Source organism: Paramisgurnus dabryanus, chromosome 11 (genome assembly GCF_030506205.2).
Source record: "Paramisgurnus dabryanus chromosome 11, PD_genome_1.1, whole genome shotgun sequence".
Lineage (NCBI taxonomy): Eukaryota > Metazoa > Chordata > Actinopteri > Cypriniformes > Cobitidae > Paramisgurnus > Paramisgurnus dabryanus.
This window is the reverse complement of record NC_133347.1, coordinates 31,470,990-31,491,396: the sequence shown is the minus strand read 5'-3', so window position 1 is coordinate 31,491,396 and position 20,407 is coordinate 31,470,990. Positions and strand designations below refer to the sequence as shown.

Sequence of the window (20,407 nt, the reverse complement as noted above, 5' to 3'; positions counted from 1 at the left end):
AGGTGTGTTTGATCAGGGTTGGAGTTAAACTCTGCAATGCTTCAGCCCTCCAGGGTAAGATTTGAGGAACCCTGCCTTAGGGCAAACAGTTCAAACCCCTTGTATGTTTTGATCCTTGATCTGAATCTGATCTATATCAAAAGTCCTTCACAAAAATGCAATTATCTCAGTTTTTGGATCAAAATTTTGTATATTTGAAGATACCTACCCATATTTGAGAGGTGATAAAATAAAATAAAAACAATTTAAAGCAGAGAGTCTGTTCTTGATATATTTTATGTTTATATATTTAAAGAAGAACATTTTCTGGAAGGCATTAAACTTTTGTGAAAATCATAAAAAATGCTGGGCTGGCTGGGAACTTATTTAAGGGGAAAGACCTACCCACTTTTTTGCTTCCAATGCCCATGCATTCAGCTAGGTATATTCTTCCCACTAAGATGTGGTTTGACTCAAAAACAACAGTTTTTGACCTGCAAATGAAAACAGCATAGCAGAGACCAAAATGTAGGAACACATGATATAACTGCTAAAAGAAAAACTCATATTGCAAAGAATTTGGTTAGCAATCACTGTATTTAGTAATTAAAATAATTTATATGATATAATTATAAATATTTTCTACTTTTAAATACAATATAAGTGTTTTGCTCTCACTGGATGCTTGATTAAATAAAAAAGAAACAAAAAAGTAACTCAATATTTTTCTAAGTCATGCTTATAAATATGCTTACATGTTTTAATTTAACTAAGCCCTAGTCCTGGCTTTAGCTAAACCGTCTGTAAAAGCAGGCCTAAGAGTGATGCCCAGACCTGTGAATAAACCTTGTGGTTCAAGCAAATTAAATGTGTTTTAAGCAAATTAATCTGTAGTATAAGAACCACCACACATCTCTGTTTCATGATAAACAATTCATTTTAAATCATGTTTCTGAGTTGCATTTACACTTTCCTTGTGGCCTTTACTACTTCTATCTTTTTCAAAGTTTCTTGTTCATCATCTGAGTTCAGTTTAGATGGAGATTACTTATTGGGTGGACTTTTTACAGTACATGAAGCTGAACATGCAGGACCTCTGTTCTCCCCAGAGGCCATTGAATGTTTCAGGTAAGCAAGAATATTTATTTTATTTATCAGGTTGATTTAACAAGCTTATTGTCTGGATGAATATTACACTTTTAGTTTATTAATCTGAATTTTTGTAAATTTGTAAAAAAAAAAGACACACTACATCAGCATTTATTTAAAACTATTGCTTCTGAGACAACATTTAACTGCAATGTTCTACCGTACAAATCTTTTCTACTGTAGGCACACTTTCTCAGACCAAGGCTATCAGATGTTTCAAGTAATGAGGTTTGCTGTTGAGGAGATTAATAACTCAACCACTCTGCTGCCCAATGTCTCTCTGGGTTATGAAGTTTTTGATCATTGTTCTGACACCAAGAATTTCCCTTCAGTCTTAAGTTTTATTTCACAGAACAGATCAATAAATCCTCAAGAAAAACTTAACAACCATCAGACTAAAGTCATTGCTTTAACAGGACCATATGGAAACATGAGAACTATTACTATTGCACCACTGATCACACTGGACCTCATACCACTGGTAAATTATTAATGTTTAATAACAAACACACAAACTTCATAACCTCCATCCAGTGCTGCCAGATTTCATCGCTTTAACACAGAGACACATTAACAGTGGGTAAAATAAGTATTGAACACGTCACCATTTCTTCATTAAATATATTTCTAAAGGTGCTTTTGACATGCATATTTCACACATGCAAAGAAATCAAACCACACAAATCTATGGAAAGAACATCTTGGTTACATATGCAACCTTGGATCCCTGAGAAAGGGAATGAGATGCTGCGTCATGAAGTGAAGTTTTATTTCAGGGAATCAACCAATCAATGAAGAGAAGAACGGTATATAAAGCCGTCTCTCACCTCTATCCCGCGACAAGTTCAACAGCATTTTGGCCCGCCCCTTTTTTGCTGTCATGTCTGAAATCGACCTGTACCCTTCGGACAACGACTCTTTCGTGACGGTGGAGTCTCCACCTCAACCCGCCGCTCCAAGGAATGCCCCTTCTCCAATCGCCAACATTGTCGAGACCCGGTCCTCAAACAGGGGACGCCAGCCCACACGTTCCACTCCACGGATGCCAAGACGTTTACCTCCACCTCCAGTCCATCCAAACATCCCTGCCATAGGAAAATGGACTGTCAAAGGGCTAAGACAAGCTCTCATTAATTCCGACGTAAACTTCTCACAAAGATTAAATAAAGCGGAATTATAAAAATTTTTACATTTTTCTGCAATCCACTCACCCTTCTCCTACAGCTTCCACTCCTTCCGTGCGAGCGAGCAAGGCCCGCCGGGCCTCTTCCTCGCGTCCTGCAGCTTCTTCACCTCCCTCTCACGCAGTGCCGGGTCCGCTCCCTGCGCCAAGCCGTAGCAGGCCTTCTGCCAGCCTGGGCCGAGCTCCAGAGCCCGTAGGGGGTGGACTCCAAACTTTACCCGCTCAGTTTTTTTCCACAGCTCCTCCCACCACTCCACAGCACAGCTAAACTACTTGCCATGCAAACTACACCACTTCTCAAACCCAACCTTTTCTTCCTACTTCTTACCCTTTTCCCTATCACTATCTTCCAGCACCAAGTGCTCAACCTAGCGTGAGGATGCCTCCGTTAGCAGCACAAGGACCGACGTTTTTCCCCTCCCTTCCAGTCCCTACCTCCTCATCTCAGCTTACACTTCCTCCTGTCCCGGGAGCCGACTTTTGCGTGAGGATGCGGGTCTTTACTATCTTTATTCCCTCCATTAGAGTCCAATCGCCAGGTGTGGCGATATTTCTGTAACTCTAAAAAATACTACACAGACTTCCTCACGCATTCTGTCTTTGGCAGAATTTTGTATCGCTTTTAGCCGTTATACTGAAATAATATGCTCTGCCTTTCCCCATAGACGGCGCGACCTGAATGATTATCTTTCCATCATAGCGGAGCTCGCGCTGTCCTATGGGGGTAGCCATTTTTATACGTATCACAAACTCTTTTCCGTGAAATGCGCCGTCCGCGTTTCACAATGGAATCAGTGTCCTTATTAGGGGGGCGTTGGACACTGATCTCCATAACAGAGTTTTTCTGGGTTGCCGAAACATCTCTTGCGCAATATGCAGACCCGTTAACCACGCAACATCTCCTTGTCCCCAAATTAATCCTTCAATACCTCCCTGCCCGGAAGCAGACAAGTTTGTAATAATTTTAACGAAGGGAAATGCCCAAGACAGCGTTGCACTATCTGCATATTTGTAATTACTGCGGCGGTGCTCACGCCCGCACCGTATGTCCAGTAATGAAATCTGCAAATAAAAGTGCAAAAAACTATCTTTTGACTCCTGTGAGTTGACTCCTGGTTCTTGCCTAGCTGATGAATTATTACACCACCCTGACGTTACATTTACAAACTATCTCTTGTCTGGTCTTGAACATGGTTTTAAACCCGGTGTAGAATGTCAGCCCACTCAGAATTATTTGCGATAATCTTCAAACTAATAAAAAAGGAAATCGAATCGGGGTTTATGATAGGTCCATTCGAATCGCCCCCCTTCCAAACGTTTCGTATCAGCCCCATAGGCGTAGTTACCAGAAAGTTTTCAGGGAAAAAGCGCATGATAATAGATCTCTCTGCGCCTCACAACTCTCCATTTCCAAGCATCAATAGTCTTATTCCACTTGAAGAATATTCTCTCCATTACCACGATATCGAGCAAGCAATAACAATGATTAAAATCGTTGGCCGCGGGGCATGGCTAGCAAAGGTAGATATCACATCAGCTTTCAAAGTTATGCCAATACACCCGGATTCGTGGCATCTATACGGCGTTCGCTGGCGCAATTAGTTTTATTTCACTGTACGTCTAACCTTTGGTTGCAAAAGCAGCCAAAAAATATTCGACACGCTTTCTGAAGCAATATGCTGGATTCTATCCAACAATTACGCAATTCCCCTTCTCCTTCATTTGCTAGATGATTTCTTAATTATCTCACATCATGACACTATCCCCGCAGCGCATCTCCTCACGGTGCAACAGGTTTTCGCAAAGCTAGGGATTCCGATAGCTCAAGAGAAAACAATGGGCCCATCAACATCCATCGAATTTTTGGGCATCAACTTAAACTCAGTAAAATTCCAGGCTTCACTGCCTAAGGAGAAAATCAATAGAACCATTTTGGTCGCGTCCGATTTTCTAACCCGCACAAACTGTTCCAAACGCGAACTTCTCTCTTTACTTGGTCATCTAAACTTTGCTATGCGCATAATTCCACAGGGTCGCCCCTTTATCACGCATCTCCTGGCCCTCGCATCCTCGGTTCTCGCACTAGAAGACGAAATAATTTTATCCTACGAATGCAAAAACGAGCTAAGCCTCTGGATAACTTTCCTTAATCAGTGGAACGGCTTAACTTTTTTCTATGACAATTGCATTTCTTTCCCCCTTGACATTAATCTGTTTACCGACGCAGCCCCCTCAATTGGTTTCGGGGGATTTTATCAAGGACGCTGGTTCGAGTCCTCCTGGCCACCCCAGCTTCTAGTCTTGCCTCAGTCCTCAGCCCTTTTCGAGCTCTATCCGATCATCGTCGCAGCTTTCCTATGGGGGAAAGAGTGGTCATCAAAAAGCATTTTAGTCCATTGTGACAACGAAGCCACTGTATACTGCACACATAACAAAGGCCGTTCTCACTCCCTTGCGTTAATGCCATTCATCAGACGGCTAATTTGGATTTGCGCATGCGATCAGTTTATTATAACTGCTAAACACATTCCAGGCTCAAAGAACCAAATCGCTGACTCTCTTTCCCGTTTTTCGTTTCAGAAATTCAGGACGCTGGCACCAGATGCGGACCCAGTTCCAACCCCAGTCCCTCATTATTCTCAGCTGATCTTCCCATAAATCACGCGTTAAAATCCCTTCTGAGCACTTCTATCAATACCATCCTCCAAGCAGTCTCACCTAGAAACCTTCAAACATATTTCACAGCATGGAAATCTTTCAAATCTTTTCACCCGTCTTACAACCTGCCGTTTCCCAATTTCTCGTATCCATTACGTCATTCATATCTTACCTTAACAGCAAGCCGGGTCCATTAAAGGCTATCTAAGCGGCATCCAATTCTTCCATAAATTATCTTACGGTAAACCCGCCCCAGCCATAAACCACTCTCAAACTTCCCTCTTAATAAAAGGAATTCAAAGAACCCATCCCACCCGCCCAGATACCAGACAGCCTATTACTATCGACATACTCACCAAATGCATCTCCACACTTCGTCTCGGCTACCATTCCATCAACACGTCCAACTTCAACACTAAAATCCACCCTACAATTTCAGATTTACAAGTTGTAGAAAACTGAGAAACTAGAAAAGCAAAACTGATCGAGCAAAAAAGGGTCACTTAATTTACATTTTCAATCTGCCAACTCCCATTCAGCCGTACCACTCTCTATTAAATTACATGTATTACAGACGTTCCATAATTAAATCCCAATCAGATCCACTCTTCGCCGACGATTTCAATAATCCAGCTACAAGATTTTGGTTTCAAAAACACCTAAAAGCAGTTCTCACCCAGTCTGGTATCGCAGCAAATCAATTTTCAAGTCATTCTTTCCGCATCGGAGCAGCAACTACAGCCACCCAAAACGGTCTTTCACAGGAACAAATTCAAATCCTAGGTCGATGGTCATCACACGCTTTCAAAACCTACATCAGATCCAGCCGCTTTCACATGAGAAACGCACAACAAGCATTAACTAATTAATACCCGTAAATTCGTACCACCTGCGTTAATTTTTGACATCGTCAGACGCTCATGTTCGCGTGTCACAACCCCTTCAAAGCGCTGGTTGAACCCTCCCGACCGAATGTATTGGGGCTCCCGACCGAATGTATTGGGGCTCCCTCCGTTCGACTGCAGGCAGGGCCTACCTGTCCAATGCCGTGAGCATGTCTTTCAAAGCTCCCGTTGGATGCTGCGAGGGCCCTCCTGGTCAAACAGCTAAACTCGATCCCGAATGGTGCGTACGCTAAAAGCTTTCCGTTCAACTGCTGGCGGGGCTTACCCGTCCGACGCCGTGAGCATTAAGCCCTGTCGGATGCTGCGAGAGCCCTCCTGGTCGAACGGCCAAGCCCAGACTAATTTTTGTAAATACTTCTCAAGCCCTTCACTTTATTGGGGGGTTAATTTCACTACGTTTTTACCTGTGCTGTCCTGCCCTTACTTTGCTTTTATGGGGGAGTTCTCTGGGTTCGGGCCATATTCCGAGCTCGGAGCCCTCCCTGCACAGCACGCCAAATACGCATAAATTAATATATATGAATTACCCAAATTACGATTTCATGTACGTGTAAACTCGTGAAATTAAGTTTTATTTTAACAAAGTTTGGGAGGTGCACGTTCAGGGAATCAACCAATCAATGAAGAGAAGACCGGTATATAAAGCCGTCTCTCACCTCTATCCCGCGACAAGTTCAACAGCATCCCTCCACCACCCCCTCACCTCACTCTAGCCTGGGTTCTTCTCCCAGTGATTAAAAGGGGGAGAGTTCTCTGGGTTCGGGCCATATTGTGAGCTCGGAGCCCTCCCCGGACAGCACGCCAAATACGCATAAATTAATATATATGAATTACCCAAATTACGATTTCATGTACGTGTAAACTCGTGAAATGACAATATGGAAACACGGCAACAGCGTGTGCTCATGTGAAATCTTTGTACAACTATATGAAGCCCTTATAAAGACGCGTAGTGATGACGTCACAAGTGACGGAAGATCGTAAGTTATAAAAGGGAGGTGTAAACATAACATACTAGCTTGGCAACATAAGTTTCATCCTATTTTCATTTGTTCTCTTTTTATAACCTCTTAAATATGGGTTTCTTCTAAAGTACCAAATTTTTATCAAAAAGCTGAAATAATTGCATTTTTTGTAAAGAAATTTTGTTAGCAATCAGATTCAGAGTTTAACATTAATTCAATTAGTGTTTGCTTGAGTTTTTTATAAATTGGGTAAGAGCGCCATTTAATGGATACTTAAAGATTACTGTAAAACTTATCAGGAAAGCGTAATTGGCATAAAAATAACTCGTCAATGGCGGTGAAAGAGTACAGGGTGCAAGACCTGATGAAAAACAATCTTGAAGAATCTCCAGAACTGATTATCTGAATATAGTAGTCTATCACTACACCAAAGGGTGAAATCCTCAATTTTTATGTATGAAGTTTCCTGGTGTATGGAGCTTGAGAGTTCAAAATAGTCTCTACAACCTTATTAGGGAGACCCTGGTCTATAAGTTCATGCCCTTTAAGTGGCCAATCACATAGTTTCCACATGTGTGTACCACAGGCCCAACAGGGCTGGATAAGTCAGAGAAAACCATAACTGGCAGTAGGTTGTCTCTCGGAATGCGAACAGGTCTACTTCAACTTGACTATATCTCTCCCAAATCTACTCCACCACCTCTGGGTGGAGTCTCCATTCTCTGTGTCTCAACCCCTGTTTCAACAGGATGTTTGCTCTCACATTCTGGATTCCAGGGATATACATGGCTCTGAGTGACAAAAACTTATCCTGGGCCCAAGAAGAACCTGATGTGCTAGTCTGCATAGAGGTACCTGCACGTAACGCCTGATTATTCTAAATGGGTTGACCATTTGCTTTTGAGCCACCACTATAATGGCCTCATCTGAAGCAGACCAAAGAGACCCTATAATATTTGAAAATATTTTACAGTGTAGGCCTAACCTTGCTTCATCCTGGATACTGTTAACATGATGGATTGGACTCGCACAGGAGACACGTGCCTGCATACATATACATTTTACATACCATGCCTGAAGTAACATGAAGGGCTTAGAGAATAAGCTAATCCTACTGCTCGACTTTAGGTAGCGTGCCATATACTGTACATGGTTTTTGTACCCCTGTATGTGTGAGAAACTTTAGGGTTAGGTTAGGGTTAGCCACTTTAGTGTGCAGATCAGGAAAAAAGGGGGGCCTCTGCGCTGTGGTTGTACTTTTTTCTTCAGAAACCTCTCGTCCAGTTAACTCATTTTCTCACTCTCTTGACTTTCGACTGGCCAGTTTCTCAACTGCGTGAGTTATAACCTCCACCAGCTCATCAGATTTCTTTGGATGTGTGGATTGCATGGGTTGTTACCAACATCTGGTGAAGATTAAGTCAATAGCACCTTTAAAATTATGTTAAATGGTGGCGTGTTCAATACTTAATTTACCTGCATTAAGTCATTTTGTGCCTAAAACTAAACTAAACACTGAGGGGTGGTTTCCTGGACAAGGATTAGCTTAAGACAGGACTTAGTTTAATTAGGAAATATAAATAGTTTAAATAAACATGCCTTACTAAAAACATTACTTGTGTGCATGTTGAGGCAACAAAGAGTACTGATGTATTTTAAGCTATTTTAGTGCAAGTTGTTTTCAGTTTGTACAGCTCTTACATTTATTTTACTCTAGGACTAGTCAAATCCCTGTTCAGGAAACCGCCCCTGAATGTGTATGATAAATGTAACATGTCAGGCAAATATTATTTTTAAATGTTCTTCTTTCTTAAAGGTGAATTATGGAGCTTCTAGTTATGAACTAAGTAATAAACTTCAGTATCCATCTTTCATAAGAACAATCCCTTGCAACAAAGACCTGATACGGATGATTATTCACATCATCCAGTGGTTTAGATGGAACTGGGTTGCTTTTCTTGGAGATCCAGACAGTGAAGATGGCCTACAACTGTTTAACAATTATATCAGAAATACTGGCATTTGTTTGGCTTATCAAGAGATTCTCAGTCAAAGTGCAAACGACAGTCTAACTCTTAAAAATATTGATAAGCTTAACATCAATGTCATTGTGGTTTTCACTGTGCCACAATATGCAAAAAATATAATCAAAGCAGCCATAACAAACAACATCCGAGACAAAGTTTGGATTGCAAGTGAAACATGGTCCATGAATCAGCAGCTTCTAAAAGAGCCAGGAATTGAGAAAATTGGAACAATTATTGGCATTGCAGACAGATTTTTGTCATTGACTGGATTTAATGAATTCATTTATAAAACCAAAGGAACAACTGAGGTTTATTTTAATGATAACACTGAGAGTGAAATCCACACAAAGACATGTAATCAAGATTGTGACAACTGCTCATTGGTGACAGCAGAGGAAATTATAAATGAAGATCCCACATTCTCTTTTGCCATCTACGCTGCCATATACACCATAGCTCATGCATTACATAAAGTTCTACGCTGCAACATGAACCAATGCAGCAAAAATACAACAGTTAAGCCATATGTGGTGAGTAAATGCATTGAAATATGTATTTAACCCTCAAATGGTGTTAATTACAACTGCTGTTAGTGGATAAAATTGATTCCACTTAAATTTTGCATAAATGTTAAAAATTATATGCATTTAAAGTTAAAGTTATGCATTTATTGTAACCTTTGTTATTGTTGTTTTACCTTAATTACCTAAATAACTCAATTTATTTGAATGTAAATAAAGCTTTTTTATGTTTTTTACACAAAATTCACTTTTTGGATTTTGATAAAAAAATCTTCATTCCACTAATTAAATTACATTTAATTTCAATGTCTGTAGTACTGGTTCTATACTAGTGATAATGTTTGGTTGCATAGGCTGAAATCTATACACAGGGCTGGATTAACAAATTCTGGGCACAAAGGCATCATGGGCCCCTCCCACCCCTCTTCCTAGCAACTCAACCTCAGCTAGTTATATATTTAAAACTTTGTCGGTTACAAAATGCAATTGATTGTTCAGTAGGCTACAGCAGCCAAAGAAAAATGAACAGCACACCATCTATAAATGTAATTAAATCATACAAACCAGTAGCAAGCATAATAGCATGTAATAATAAGGAAACATGCCTTTAACCTTAGAAGATTGGCCTCTTTCTTGATTTCTTCCTTGAGAATTCAGTCACCACGTCATCAAAGTCCAGTTCTCTGACAAGTTCAGACTCAATAGCCATCAATGAAAGTGCACTAAGGGGTTTCTGACACATACTTGTTCTGAGTTTGTTTTTAATTCTTGCCTTTGCGAAAACGATCGTTCACCCTTACAATTAGTTACATGTAGAGTCAAAATATGTCTTAGGGCAACAAACAGGTTTGGAAAGGTTGATTGAAGGCCATTTCTTAACACAATCTGCAGCAGTTTTGAGGGTGAATTATCTTGCTCATCTCTTACAAAGAATTTAAATTGAATGAGCTCGTCTGCAAAGCTCTGATTCAAATCAGTTGGGTAAGCAGAGGAAAGTGTATTGGCATCCTTACAAATATCACTGGTGTCAGACTCCTTGCCATCAAACAGAACTCCAAAGCAATCATTCAGAGGCCTGTATGCATCCAGTCGTTGATTGAGACAGCTGAGTAACTGATCAATAATCACGTTGAAAGTCTCAACTTGAAATTTATGGCTCCCCTCAATTGTGACTTCATACTCCCTGGTTTCATCTGCAAATGCTTTCCGTTTCCTTAACCGATGAAGGTCGTGCTGATAGGTCTGGCACACATCTCTTACACCCATGGCAGTCTTTTCAAAGTCTGAAAACTGATCCCGAAGTGATGCCACAAATGACAGCAAAGACTCCAGTAGTCGCACAGCAGTCTTTAAATCAATGTCACTTTTCTGCAACAGCTCACTTGTCATCTTAAACCTGTGTAGGACGGCATCCCAGAAATGGGCCATGAAGGCCTTTTCCATGCGTTCCATTTTGTCACACAACGAACATCATGTATCAAAAGCTTCATGCATGTCACCTGACAAACTGACCAAAGCATCCCTTATTGAGCTTTTTGTGTGTGTGGACCACTATTTGTAATCAAGAATTTTCGCGGACCACCTCATAATACTCATTATAAAATATGTCTACACAAAGTCCTGAATTAATCTGCACATCTAAATAGTCTTACTAGCACTAAATATAACTGGTCATCACATCAGTACAACAGGTTTCTTTACCTTATATCATAATTATTTATATACATATACTCAGTGTTGGGAAAGTTCAATTTCTACATGAACGAGATTAGTTCACAGTTCACAAATTTTTTAATTAACTCATTCAGTTCATAGTTCATATTTGAAAATGTTGAACTAGGTCACAGTTCCAAAAATGAACTAATTTATAGTTATTTTTTTTCCCATATTCTTTTTTTTAAATGATTGCCATTATAGCCCATATAGAACCACCACAGACAGCAATTATTTGATCAGTTTTAACACTGAAGCTAAATGCGTCAGATTTCATTGTCATATCCAACTTTAAATCCTTATACAACCAGGGTTTACATTAGCTTTGACTGTCTTTTAATTTTTGTATTCGCTTGCACATACCTTGAAAGGCTAGCCGGGTGGGGGTCGCACCCCGGGCGAGAAGCGCTGCGAGGCATTGCGTGTATGACAACTCGCAGGTATTGCACACCACACGTGCACGTTAAATAGCGTGAGCTTAGTCAAAGTCTATTTCAAGATCCGGAATATGCGTTAGCAGCCTATGTTAATCGTTAACGATTTAGGACAAATATGATGTTATTTAATGTTAAACTATTTGAGTGGCGCGGTAGGAATTTCAGCAGCGTCTGTGTTGTTTTGATGACGCATGCAGCCTGACTGGTAAACACTGACTGGTGGCGGTGTTGCCAGATTGGGTGTTTTTTCCGCTACACATTAAGGCCTGTTTACAGTGTGTTTTAGTCGGGTTTTCGCCTGGAAGAATATACAAATCTGGCACCTTATTGAACGACGTTAAACTGAGAGAGCGTGCCGTTTACAGGCACTAGAATGAATGAGTTCACAGTAACGTTCATTAGGCAGCAGTACAGGGCCGTGCACAGGGGGGTGGCTCGGTGGCTAGAGCAACTGCCCCTCTGCCCTAATCAGCTGAGGTGCCCCTCTCACCAACCGCCAACCCGGGTCAAAGTGTTCTGTTACCGCTCGAATAAGGATCCACCTTTTCTGGTAATCCACTTCGTGATTTCCCGCCCGCTAGCATCTCTCACAATCTGTGTCCACTCTTTGAAGGGCGGAGACGACAGTTTGTCATATTAACAGGTAGATTCATTACATTACCTCAGTTGTTAAGCTGCTCAATTAGTAATTTGGTAGTTTGAAGCCGAGAGGTCGTGTACTATATTTATTTTTGCTTGGTTGTTTTCTCGTGATCACGACTTAATTTTCTCGTTATCTCGAGATAACAGTTGTATTCTTGTGATGTGATTAAAGCTTACAAAAGAACATAATTTTTAGACAGCAAAAGCATATTTAGCTAAATTAGCATGAATGAACAAATTAGATTTGACTTGGATCAGGGATTCGCTCAAGATGAAACAGATTTGCCAATAATTGACCATTTGATAGCGCGGTGAATTTAGGGAACATCTATAAAGTATCTCCATATACGTTTCTACTTAAACAGCATTAAAATGGAGTTACTTAAAGTCAACAAACAGTCACAAAATCAACTGTAAAGTGTTCATGTGGTTGTCAACTATACACACTTTTTTAGATTTTTTATTTTTGTTCAAATAAACTGTTAAATACTATTGAAGATAGAAACGTGTACATTGTTACTTTAAAGATGGTCCCTAAATTCACGAACATCAAACTTTATTTATTTATTAAGTCTATCGACAATGAGCTACGCGTGGTAACCCAACTCATATATGCATCAGCAGCCACTTCAAAATAAATGAATATTATGGACAGGAAATTACATTATGGCATTTGGATTATCATGTCAGGATAACATGAAAACAACTTTTGTTATCTCGAGATCATGAGAAAACAAGCAGCAAAAATAAAAATGTGGATGACCTCTCTTGGCTTTCGTATGTTTTTGTATTTCTGTGGGTAATGATTTGCTCTTGGTCTTCTAAAAGTGCTAACAACTTAGCAAGTAAACATTCTTAGAATTACAGTGATTGTCTAATATAAATAACACCAAATTTGCTGTTGTTGGCACACTTTGTAGACAAAAAAAATAAAAAACAATGTTTTCACAAAAAAAAGAAGACTGCAAAGGAAGGCTGCAAAAGCTCTTCAAAATTGTAAACATGGATTCAAAGCTTCAGCACGTAAATCATATAGAATATTAAGCAGTTTTTTCACACTTTAATTCTTGTTATTAAGTATATTTTCTATTATAATCACTTCTCTTTTTCTGATACTAATCTATAACACATCATATTGTTAAAACCATATAAATTGTGCCCTCCCCCAGTGCCCCCTTTTTGGTTTGGGCCACTGCCCCTCAAAATGTCTGTGCACGGCCCTGCAGCAGTACACGTTCGCCCAAAATATGAAAGAGTTTGTATATTAAAATATACATATTCTTATTTTGCCTTTACACGGACCACCTGCAGTACCCTCACGGACCACTAGTGGTCCGCGGACCACAGTTTGGGAATGGCCGATCTACACCATCCAACTCAGAACTCTCTTCATTTCCCTCTCAGAGAGTTGGCTCCAGAGATTAGATATCTCATTCTGCAGACGTTCCTTTTCAAACACTTTATCAAATGTATTCAATATCCTCGAAAGCCATCCTTCGGGGCATCAAATCTCATCACCCCATATTCACACTTATCAATGGCTTATAGCTACAAACAAAAATCTTACCTAACCTCTAAATCCTTAGCAATAACAACAGACCTGTTTACTCTTGCCCAGCTGGCCCAGTTTGTGGTGATAAGTCTTTCCACAGACAGTGCATGTTAACGAAACGCCCATTGAAATTATAATGGCACATTACTGCTAAACCAACATCTTGCTACATGCTTAATAAATTATCCAAGTAATAAGAATGCTAAACAATTCATAGATTTAAATCATGAGTGCTTTGGCGAGATGACAGGTTAATGCAATGTTCTATATTCAAAAACAGATGAAGATGTGCTTTCTCTTATTCATGTGCACATTCATGTAAAACATTTTGTGAAAATTTCTTTTTCACTTCACAACAGCTTCTGGAAGAAATTAAGAATTTGGATTTCACACTCAATAACCATCAAGTGAAATATGATGTTAATGGTGATCCATTTGTCAGTTATGCAGTCGTGGTCTGGCACACTGTAACAAATTCTCCATGGATTGAGATGGTGGGCACTTATGACACATATCCAGAAATTAATTTTACCATTGACAACTCACTCATGCCCTGGCATAACAACACTTCTGTAAGTTACCCTTTATTACTCTTGGTCATGGGCTTCATAACCATTCTATTTAAGACCAATGATATATGACCCACTTACTTTTTCTCTTACTTAGCACATCTGTTCACTTAGAGAGCCTTTAGTCAAATCCATTCCACTAGAGGAATTCCTAAATAAATTTAACTCAATTTCAGCTACAGCCTTTACTTCCACACTGCTGCTTCCTGAAATCTGTTTCACTTGGCTCATTAAGGGGAGGTTTCCCTGACAGGAATTAGCTTAAGACAAGACTAGGCATTAGTTTTATTAGGAAATATAACTAGTTTTTCAAACATGCCTTACTAAAAATTTTACTTGTGTGCATTTTCAGGCAAAACAAAGGGAACTGATGTATTGTATGTACTGTATGTCAATGCAAGATGCTTTCAGTTTGGACAGTACTTAAGTTTATTTCAGTCTAGGACTAGTCTAAACCCTGTCCAGGAAACCGCCTCATAGAGTCCATATAAATTATTATCCTTTTTTGTGTTTTCACTACTCACGCCTGCTGCACTCCGCAACACAGCAAGGAAAACAAAGCTTGTAATACAAGAAAATAGGATCTGCTCCAGGAAAGGTTTTTTGCTTATGATGCCCATGGTCTTTGAAGCCTTCAATTTTAACAGTTGCAATCAGGATTAACTTTTAACACTCTTTATTATTCTATAAAGGTTCCTTTCTCAAACTGCTCTGTTGAGTGTAAGGAGGGATTTTCAAGAGAAAACATGGGATATCATGATTGCTGCTTTCGGTGTAAAAAATGTCCACAAAACAGCTATGTGAATTATTCTCGTAAGTACCTTAAAGTGATAGTTCGGCCAAAAACGATAATAAACCCATGATTTACTCACCCCCAAGCTGTCCAAGTTGCATATTAGGGGTGTGCAAAAAATCGATTCACATTTGAATCGCGATTCAAGCTTTGCCGATTCTGAATCGATTCATAGAATTCCAAAAATCGATTCATACATTTTTTTGTAATGCCGTTTTACTACTGTGTGTTTCCCACACATTGACTTTACTTGGGTGCTGTGCCTAGTTATATTAACAAGTGCCCAAGTATTTCTGGCGTCAAATTTTGTCTTTTTTGTTTTTCTGTGATGATGACACTCTTTAATAATGACATTTTGTGTGCGACATGATGAGCTCGGTGTCCGTTCATGTGCTCTCTGTTTCGCAATGAATTGGGATGCGACGCGAACAAGCTCGTGTCACATTGTATCCTTCATGTTTCTGAACTTGAGCAGAGTTTTACCATTAGAGAACTTCACGGAGCACCCGCGACCCGTATGGTTCCGGGTTTGTATTTGACATGGTCAGTCAGGTCCGGGTCAGTCAAAGTTAAATTACTTCGGGTCCCGAGTCTGATTAGTGAGTAAAACCCGAGTCGATCGGAGAATGACCGTGAGCGCTAGCGTGCTAAAGCTCGCGTACAGTTTCAGCGTGCCGACGGTTTCTATGGCGATAAAATCGGGCTCTTTTCTAACATTATTAATAAACCATATCTTTTCCAAAATCTATTCCACTGAACGAGCAAAGCTCAAGCTGACTCAAGATTTACAAAACGCAAAGCTGTAATGTAAAGTCCCCTGTCACTGGGACAGCAAGTAGACTTTTGAATCTGAAATAATGAGTGGATTTAGCTTTTTTTAATTGGCAAGAGAGAAATAGAGAGGCACTTTCCTTGCTTCTGCTCTATCTAATAGAAATAATAACCATTATAACACCAGTAACATTTATAATCTATAGACCTGCACTGTCTATCATTTATATACTATATTATTGTATTTTTTGAGTTTGATAAAAGGGGTCATCTAATTGCTTCATATCAGTTTTTATTTTTGCATAAAGACATAAAGTAATATCAAACTACATTTAATTTGTTGTGTTTCTTTTCTTTAAAATTGTATATCTCCTACAATCAGTCACATAGGAAGAAGTAAACTACATTTACATACTGTGAATCGTTTTTTAAAATCAAGAATAGTTTTTTAATCGAAAATCGATTTTGAATCGAATCTTGGGCCTAAAAATCGGAATCGGATCGAATCTTGAAATTTTCTGAATCGTGCACCCCTATTGCATATGTCCATCGTTTTTCAGACAAACACATTTTCGGATATTTTAGAAAATATTTTAGATCTTTCAGTTGATTAAATGTAATGTTACGGGGTCCAGCCATAGTCCACGACCTTTAAGTCCAAAAAAAGTGCGTCCATCCTTCACAAATTAAATCCAAAAGGCTCCAGGATGATAAACAAAGGTCTTATGTGGGTAATCCGTGCGGTGTTGTTGTAGAAATATCCATATTTAAAATTTTATTAACGTAATTAACTACCTTCCTGTAGCGCCGCCATCTTAGACTCAGGAGAGAGTATTAGCGTAGTGTACGCACTTTTCTTAGTGACGTATGACAAATTCGGAGGGCGGGGGGACAGAACAGCAGCAGAGAAACCTCCGTGCGCTGCGTAAAGCTCTCATCCTGAATGCGGACGTGACTAATATGGTGGCGCTACCGGAAGTTAATTACGTTAATAAAATGTTAAATATGAATATTTCTACAACAACACCGCACGGATTACCCTCAGAAGACCTTTGTTTATCATCCTGGAGCCGTTTGGATTTAATTTGTGAAGGATGGACGCACTTTTTTTGGACTTGAAGGTCGTGGACTATGGCTGGACCCCGTTACATTACATTTAATCAACTGAAAGATCTAAAATATTTTCTAAAATTTCCGAAAATGTGTTTGTCTGAAAAACGATGGACATATGCAACTCGGACAGCTTGGGGGTGAGTAAATCATGGGTTTAATATAGTTTTTGGCCGAACTATCCCTTTAAGTAGGGAGTCCTTGATATTTAGGCTTCATAAATCCAGGACACCACTTTAATACTATATTATTATATTATACAGATTTTTTCATCACAAGATTGATATTTCGCCTGTTTTACCAAACATTCATATCTTTGTTTTTATTCCAGGGGACCCCTATACCTGTTTTTCATGTGCAGCGAATGAATGGTCTGATGGCAGTGCGACATGTCAGACACGTTCTGTTATCTATCTACAGTTCACAGATATCCCCTCCATTGCACTTATATTTTCTAATGTATGCTTGATTACTCTTCTCATTATCACGGTATTCATTTTCGCTTACAATTACAACACACCAGTGGTGAGGTCTGCTGGTGGCAACATGTCTTTCCTAATGTTAGTGTGTATGATTATCTCTTGCCTAAGTACGTTCTTTTTCTTTGGTGAACCCACATTAGAAAAATGTGCTTATAGAAGTGCCTTTTATTCTTTATTAAACTCTGTCTGTCTCTCCTGTTTGTTTGTCCGTGCCTTTCAAATAGTTTGTGTCTTTAAAATGAATGAGTTCCCTAATGTGCACAGGTGGTGGATAAAGTACAACGGCCAGTGGGTGTTTGTTACCTCTCTCTGTGTCTTTTTATTTATTGTTTGTTTTTTGTGGATAAATCTCGGACCTCCCAAACCTTACATGGACTTACTGTCTTTTAAAAATCAGATTTTTTTCACCTGTGGAAGGGCACATATTGGGCTCTATCTTACACCCGGCGCAATGCAGCGCAATGCGCGACGCAAGTGTCTTTCGCTAGTTTCCACCCTAATTTTCACGTTTAGCGCCGCGTTGTTTAAATAGCAATTGCATTTGCGCCCCCTTTTGCGCCCATGGGCGTTCTGGTCTGAAAACGAGGTGTGTTCAGGCGCATTGTTGGCGCGTTGCTATTTTGAGGCAACTAAAATAGACTACGCCATTGACCAACAAAAACCTGGTCTAAAGTCTAAAGTCAATGGCGCAATGTGTTTTATGTTATTTAAAGAGCGCATTAGTAAAATGCGCCTAAACACGGGAGGACAACGCGGGTTTGCTTATCACAAGGTACATAATGCGCAGCAGCACAAAAATGCTTTTAAATATGAAAGATTAAAGGATTGAATGTAAAAGATTATTATTGAATCTCTTGGACATAAATGAGGACAGATTATGAGACGTTAGAAGGCGCAAAGAGCTGCTTCACCTGCAGCCTGCTAAGTAAATAAATGCTTTGCTTTAAACAAATGCGTCTGTTTTTAAATGTTTTTTTTTTTAATGCTACCTCACGGATTTATTGTCTATGATGACTCTGTACCTGTGGATATGGTGAGATGAGAAACATTTTTAAGTAATGCTTAAAAAAACTCTTTGCTAAAAAAAACGCTGTCCAAAGTGCTGAAACGTGAGGAGAGCCGTTTGTAAATTCTTTATCTCCTGTTTATTACAAATAAAGTATTTTTAGAGTACAAACCTTATCTTACATGCTTGTAAATAATTTTTTGATGATATTGGATAGCCATACATTAAAAGCAATTACAAGCCTGCTTTTTACTTCCATGACTAAAAGAAAACGGGTTTTAAAGGTTTTGATAAAAAAATAACAATTTCAATACAAGTGAAAAACAACACAATTATTTAACATTAATCTTAAACTGGGGATCTTCTTCCTCCGCTTATTTTTTCAGTTTACAAAGTCCGTCATCTAAATAGGGATTAGACATAACGCCAGCGCAACTAGCTTTTAAAGGGGATGAGAGCAGAGACTCTCATTGGTTTATTGCACGTTACGCCCAAAATACTCCCATTACAATAGGACCTACCCTTTTCGACCATGCGCTCGGCGCAAAATCCATTTTTCCCGTCGTTAAATTAGCAAAAGTGGATTCGGACACGCCCATTTAGATGTTGCGCTGTGCGCTTTAGACAATGCGCTTAGATCGTTAAAATAGGGCCCATTATATTTGTTATCATAGCTGCTTTTGTGAATATGTTTCCTGGTGCCTTGTGTATCTGGTTTTCTTACATGGCAAGAGATCTTCCCAAAAATTACAATGAGGCCAAATCAATAACCTTTAGTATAGTGTTTTTAATTGTGGTCTGGATTTTATACTTCACAGTTTACTTTTTAATCAACAGCAAAGACATCCTGTTTGTTAATGCACTGGCCCAAATGTCCAGTACATATGGAATTCTCTTTAGCTATTTTATACCAAAATCTTACATCATGTTATTTCAACCGAAGAAAAACACTGCTGCGTACTTTCAAACATCTATTCAAAATTACACACAAACTATTAGTAGAAGTTAAACCACAGCAATGATGCTGGACAGATGCAGATCAAATGTTTCACGTGGATATTCTGATTGCTTTCTGTTTTAGATAGTTGTACAAATACTGTAGATATATTACAGATACATTACAGATTAGAAAACATGTTTTCTTTTCTCACCTGGTTAGGTAAACTCATGCAAAGTAAAATGATCTAGTATCTCTGAACCAGCATGTGGTTAAAATCATTGATCAAGGGCTCAGTGGTAACAAAAACACTTTACCTATTGATGTATCTCTTATACTGTATGTTAAAAGCTTTCATCCTTGACTATTATTTACATTATTTACATGTGGTTTATGAAAATAAAAGGCACTGATCCAATAAGCTGTTACTTAACTCTTTCCTCACCATTGATGAGTTATCACATTTCGCTGCCAATGACGCTTTCCTGACAAGTTTTTAGATTTAATATTGGTAGAGGAATAAGGCAAGGTTGTGGAAGCTCTCCCTTGTTATTTATAATGGTTGCAGAAATTCTATCTATTTTTATTAAAAATAGTATAATAGAAGGATTGAATGTAAAGGGCAAACAAATAATTATAAATCAGTTGGCTGACGATACAACTTTGTTTCTTAAAAACGAGTTGCAAATACCCATAGCATTACATGCTATTAATATTTTTGCAAAAGCTTCTGGTCTCCAATTAAACTTAAACAAATGTGAGTTATTACCCTTAAAAGATCAATCCATGCAATCATTATACAATATTAAGGTTAAAAAGGAAGTCAAATACTTAGGCATTGTGGTGACTAAGGATAAAAAGATATCTGAAAAACGAAACCTTGTAGACAATGTTGCGAATTGTAAATCTCATCTGAATAGATGGCTACAAAGAGATATTTCAATTTTTGGTAGAATATTGTTGACTAAAATGGATAGTTTATCTAGATTAATATATCCAGCTTACTCT

General features: G+C 39.0%; 1 protein-coding gene across 1 annotated transcript; it reads left to right on the top strand.

Moving 5' to 3' along the window:
- The first annotated feature begins 991 nt into the window (after nt 1–991).
- On the top strand, nt 992–19,471 carry LOC135729894 (taste receptor type 1 member 1-like). The gene is made up of 7 exons (XM_065247783.1): nt 992–1,107; nt 1,312–1,609; nt 8,656–9,396; nt 14,091–14,303; nt 14,993–15,113; nt 17,306–17,881; nt 19,116–19,471. The coding sequence occupies exons 2-7, from the start codon at nt 1,340–1,342 to the stop codon at nt 19,469–19,471; spliced, it is 2,277 nt and encodes a 758-aa protein (XP_065103855.1). The 5' UTR covers nt 992–1,107; nt 1,312–1,339.
- Nucleotides 19,472–20,407: the final 936 nt, after the last annotated feature.

Coding starts and splice junctions, on each gene's coding strand:
- LOC135729894 (XM_065247783.1), top strand. CDS start 1,340: ATGTTTCAAGTAATGAGGTTTGCTGTTGAGGAGATTAATAACTCAACC. Junction 9,397..14,090: donor CAACAGTTAAGCCATATGTG/GTGAGTAAATGC, acceptor ACTTCACAACAG/CTTCTGGAAGAAATTAAGAA. Junction 17,882..19,115: donor CACCTGTGGAAGGGCACATA/TTGGGCTCTATC, acceptor TTAAAATAGGGC/CCATTATATTTGTTATCATA.